Source organism: Chenopodium album, chromosome 7 (genome assembly GCF_948465745.1).
Source record: "Chenopodium album chromosome 7, dcCheAlbu1.1, whole genome shotgun sequence".
In the NCBI taxonomy this organism is placed as follows: Eukaryota; Viridiplantae; Streptophyta; class Magnoliopsida; order Caryophyllales; family Amaranthaceae; genus Chenopodium; species Chenopodium album.
Genome location: NC_137840.1, coordinates 41,174,418 through 41,179,891, shown reverse-complemented (window position 1 = coordinate 41,179,891; position 5,474 = coordinate 41,174,418). Strand labels below are relative to the sequence as shown.

Sequence of the window (5,474 nt, the reverse complement as noted above, 5' to 3'; positions counted from 1 at the left end):
TCACGTGACCCCTTTTCCTTTTCCATGAAAAAATGGAACTCCGTTTCCCGTTTTTCTCACGTGACCCCTTTTCCTTTTCCATCATTTTCCTTTATTTTTCATTAACAGGCAAAATTACTTTTATACCCCTGGCTAGAGACATAGTTGCATCCAGTTGCTAGATGCTGAGAAGCGGCCAAAAAGATCAAGCTAGGCTGCCAACTCTTACGAAGCTGTCACATGTCAGTACTCAGATCCTTCCAAGCAATATACTTCAAGTCCTTCATATTTACCACATTTCCAAGTTTAATTTTGTCGTTCTTTATTACCACCGAAACCTCCTCAAGCGTAAATATTTAAAAAAAAAAAACATTTTGATAAAAAAAAAAAAAAAAACTTAAAAAAAACACCAAAACAATCAAACACGGAAACACCCCATCTACAAGACTACAACAAGCAAAGCCAGTAAATAAAAAGACACCCAACTCACATTCTCGCAATCTCACTAGTACAGTACAACACCCTCAAAACCAATTTCCCCAAATTCCCAATTTCACCACTAAATAGCTCACTTGTATTCAATTGTATCATTTTTCCACAAGATGCACGCAAAGACGGATTCCGAGGTCACTAGTCTATCCGCCTCATCCCCAAACCGATCGCCGCCTCGGCGGCCGGTGTATTACGTGCAGAGTCCATCCCGAGACTCGCACGATGGCGAAAAAACAACAACATCATTCCAATCAACACCAGTGTTGAGCCCTGCTGGCTCTCCCCCGCACTCTCATTCCTCTGTTGGCCGCCACTCTCGTGAATCATCATCGACTCGATTCTCCGGCTCGCTTAAACCTGGAAGTGGGTCTCGCAAGATATCCCCTAATGACGGTGGATCTGGTGGTGGTAGAAAAGGTGGGCTTAAGAAGAATCAAGCTCCTTGGAAAGAGTGTGATGTTATTGAAGAAGAAAATCTTATTGAAGATGAAGAGAATCAGAAACCACTACCTCGCCGCTGCTATGTTCTCGCTTTTATTTTAGGGTTCTTCGTTCTCTTCTCTTTTTTCTCCCTCATTCTTTGGGGCGCTGCTCGCCCTCAGAAACCCAAGATCACTGTCAAGGTAATTGTTTTTAAAAAGCGGAAATTGTAATGAATCAATGTGTAAATAAATGAACCCGATTACTAATTTGTTTGTTGTTGGATTCAACAGAGTATAAAGTTTGATCGATTTCTAGTATCGGCTGGATCAGATGCAACCGGAGTAGCAACCGAAATGGCATCAGTGAACTCAACCCTCAAATTTCTTTATCGAAACACTGCAACATTCTTCGGGGTTCATGTAACATCTACTCCACTAGATCTTTCATTCTCACAGATCACCGTTGGTACAGGAAACGTAAGAATCTTACTAGATCCATACGAATTATATAATCAATTAATTTTAATTTCGATTTAGAATTATCAATAAGTTAATAACAATTCATTGGAATAATTTGAATTTTATTTGATGCAGCTCAAGAAATTCTATCAGTCAAGAAAGAGTCAGAAAACAGTGAATGTGCAAATATTAGGGGATAAAATCCCGCTTTATGGAAGCGGGCAAAGCTTGGTTGGTACATCGACAGGCGTGCCGACGGCGACAGTGAACATGACGCTAAGCTTCACTGTTCGATCTAGAGCTTATGTGTTGGGAAGATTGGTGAAACCCAAATTCTACAAAACCATTGATTGTGTAGTTGCATATAATCCTAAGAAACCCAATTCTGCTATTTCCCTCAAGAAAGCTTGCACCTATCAATAAGCATCCGGTTGAAATTTTATTTTTTTCCGTTCACATTTATTTGCAACATTGCTTACTACTGTGGTTCTCGTATCTTGCTAGGTGCACTCGGTTTTCGCTCATTTGGAATGATCCATTTGTACGATAATAAATAAAAACGGGGTAAATGAGCAGAAATTACTCTGGGGTGCGTCTAGATTTTACCTATATGGGTTAAGTTGGTTTACAAAGGGATGAAACTAAGGTCGGTGGCAAAGTAGTGGGAAATTACTGCCTTACTGGCAAGAGTTAGTGTCGGTGGGCTGTGGAAAATGCACATCTTTATTTATTTTTTTGGATCTGTGAGAACATTTTTCTTTTTTTTTTTTTTTTTAATATTAGCTGTTACTCAAAAGGAGTATTGTAACACATGTATGGAAATGCTAGTGTATCCATTATATATGTATAATATAATGGGTAATGCTATATGTAGCCCTAAGGGCTATATATAAGCATTAAATACATTCTTGGAAATTATATAAAATTAGGAATTTATGACAAAAACACGCGTAAATCAGTGTAATTAGTGTTTATATTTTTATGATTTATTAACTTTTTACGATTTTCAAGTGTAAATTTAATGCTTATATATAGCCCTAAGGGCTATGTATAGCATTTTCCTAATATAATTTGCACTATTGATTTATTTAATACTGAAAGGCAATAATTCATTGTTTGTGAACCATGTTCTAGCTTAGCTGGTATTTTAGTTTGGTAATGGTTAGTTGGTTAAAGCATCAACAATTCAGCGTGATTAAGGTATCATATTATATTTTGTTCTCTATTGCAACACTTGCACGGTTGATATAATTCACTCCTCTTATTTATAGCCTATTCTGATTGACTAAATTGGACGAAATGAAATGAACTGAATATTTTATATGAGAAGAAAATTAAGAAATGAAGTGAAATATAATAATCTGAACAGAACATACCCTTATACTCCCCTTTAGTAACACATATTGCCTTTTATTTGTACATAAAAGTATATTGTACTTTTCTTTTTGGGTTTTTCTATATTATAACCCTCTAACTTTCCGTTTTCTACGATGTGCCCCCCCTTTTGAGAAATCTACATTGTAACCTCAAAATACATTTAGCTTTCTATACGGTAACCTTGCCGTTATATTGTCGTTAACAAATTCCGTTAGTGGGGCCCACTCACCATTTAATAATATTTTTTATCGATTTGCGTGTTAAAAATGGTTTCGTTTAAGGTTTTGGGGGCTATTTTGGCCCTAAAGATTCCATATGAGCTTAGATTTAGCAAAAAAATAACACAAATGCCTCGTATTGTATATTAAGAAATGTCTCGAAATGTGTGTTTATGTATTTAATACGCAAAACGAGACATTTGCGTCATTTTTTTGTCAAATCTGAGCTCAGTTTGGTTTCTTAAGGACCAAAATAGCCCCCAAAACCTAAAAAGAAACCATTTCTAACACGCAAATCGATAAAAAAAATTATAAAGTGATGAGTGGGCCCCACTAACGGAATTTGTTAACGGCAAGGTTATCGTATAGAAGCTAAATGTATTTTGAGGTTACAATGTAGATTTCTCAAAAAGGGGGGGGCACATCGTAGAAAACGGAAAGTTAGAGGGTTATAATTTAGAAAAACCCTTTCTTTTTTTTTATAAAGGTATGAAAAATAAGAAAAACCTTAGGAATTAGGGGTGAGCAAAAATTCTGGGTACCCGAAATTGAAATCGGAACCAGTTAGGAACCGGCGGGTCCAGAACCAGAATTGGACCCGGTGGTTCCAATTTCGGGTAATAAATTAAGGACCCGGTTATAATCAATTCCAATTCTCAACCTTTTGGAACCAGAATCGGTTGGGTACCCGATTACCTAATATATGCTAAACTAAATAAATTTTAAATAGTAAAAATATGTTGAATGTATCTAATTTGTAAATTAAAAAAGTATTATTAATACCTTAGATAAATACAGATAGCTTAATGCATATATAAATATAATTATTAAACACTAAAAATAAATCTAACTAAAATAAAAATTATAATTTGTATTATATTTTAACAATTACTCCCTCCGTTTTTAAATACTTGCTCAACTTTCCTTTTTCGGCCGTTTTTAAATACTTGCTTCATTCCTTATTTGGAAAGCTTTTACAATATTTAATTAATTTCTCTTACCTAGTGGACCCAATAAATATCATATTTTATTAATTTCATTTTCTCTCTCCTCTAATTTCTCCACTACTTTTGCTTTTTAAAATTTTTTATTTTTCCACCAACCCCACTACCTTTATATTTTATTACTTTATCCAATTTCTCCTTAAACTCCGCGCATGGAGAAATGGAGCAAGTATTTAAAAATGGAGGGAGTACATACATAAGTGGGTACCCGGAACTGGAATCGGTACCCGGTGGTTCCAATACCAATTTCTAAATTTTAGGACCCGGTTGAACCAATTCTAATTCCGGATGCGAATTTTAGGACACGGTTCCAACCAATTCCAAGTCCGGGTCCTAAAATTTTGACCGGATACCCGGTTTGTTCACCCCTATTAGGAATCCCTCCTCACGAGGGGAATTCCTAACACATTAGAGGAAATAATAGTGTACAAAGATGAGGATGTACAAAGAGTAATGACCATATTATCACTAATTAGATGACCTACATTCGCGATCCAGTCTGCTGCTCTATTTTCCCTTTGATGACCAACAGTTGAATCTCGTGCTGAAGAGCGAGAAGGATGCCTTTTTAGAGAGTTGTAGCTTCTGCAACGAAAATAGAGGTCTTGCTAAGGTTTAAGGTGCGAGCTGCTATAAGGGAACCGGTGCTGTCTCTGATGATGATATTTGATGTTACTGAGTTTGTTTGTTTTTTTTTTTTTTTTGAATGAACCATCAAAATTGAGTTTGAAAGAGTTTAAGTGGGGGGGGGGGGCTTACCCCACGCAACTTGGCGCGGAATGGAATGGGTGGGTTGGTGGTAAATATGGGTTTATGATCTTTGCATAGGTGATCTCGAGCTTAAAAATGTATCTGTGAGAGTACGACATTGCCACTAATTGTACACAAATTGCGCTTCGTGGAAAGTACGAGGGATATCTAATGTTTCATTTCGGAAAATTATAGAATTTCACTCTTTCCATATATATTTCATAGTAAAAAGATAAACTTATTAATAATGGAGTTGTTCACCCTGAGGTTGTTTAGGGTAGGTAGCAAGTTCCCATTGCTCAACCAACTCTTGGTTAAAGGATGAAGCCAAATTTCTTTTGCTTTTTCTACAACTAAGAAACAAGTGATCGATTGTCTCTGAATTTAAAGTACATACTGTTTTGGGTGTTTTTGTCCCTCGGGAGAGTTACAACACGAAGTCTGATCCGGCCGAATTGTACCTGCAAAATAACGGCGACTCCGGGTGGTTGGAGCTCCGCCTCCGACGGTCAAGTTAGTAACTTGAAAAGGAATAAAGAGGACAAAAATTTAGGTGGGTATCTGCTCGGATTCTAAGCTCAGGTGTTTCTCCGATGTGAGAGAATGCAAGTGTAATAAATGGTAAAACGTGCCCTCAAAAAGAGGGACATCTCCCTATTTATAGGGTCTTTGGGAATTGTGCCCTTGATTAGGTCACTGAACCCTAATCATTGGTGGGCTGCGTCGTTTTGCGGCTTTCTTGGGATTTGGGCCTGAAGGCCGCCCTTTTTCCC

The 5,474-nt window shown here is 37.0% G+C and overlaps 1 protein-coding gene across 1 annotated transcript; it reads left to right on the top strand.

Moving 5' to 3' along the window:
- The first annotated feature begins 429 nt into the window (after positions 1-429).
- Positions 430-1,794, top strand: LOC145637824 (uncharacterized). The gene is made up of 3 exons (XM_081688847.1): positions 430-1,094; positions 1,185-1,370; positions 1,488-1,794. The coding sequence occupies exons 1-3, from the start codon at positions 582-584 to the stop codon at positions 1,773-1,775; spliced, it is 987 nt and encodes a 328-aa protein (XP_081544973.1). The 5' UTR covers positions 430-581; the 3' UTR covers positions 1,776-1,794.
- Positions 1,795-5,474: the final 3,680 nt, after the last annotated feature.

Excerpts from the sequence above, each read along its gene's own strand:
- LOC145637824 (XM_081688847.1), top strand. The coding sequence starts at position 582 with ATGCACGCAAAGACGGATTCCGAGGTCACTAGTCTATCCGCCTCATCC. Across the intron at positions 1,095-1,184 it reads AACCCAAGATCACTGTCAAG|AGTATAAAGTTTGATCGATT; the intron begins GTAATTGTTTTT and ends TGGATTCAACAG. Across the intron at positions 1,371-1,487 it reads TCACCGTTGGTACAGGAAAC|CTCAAGAAATTCTATCAGTC; the intron begins GTAAGAATCTTA and ends TATTTGATGCAG.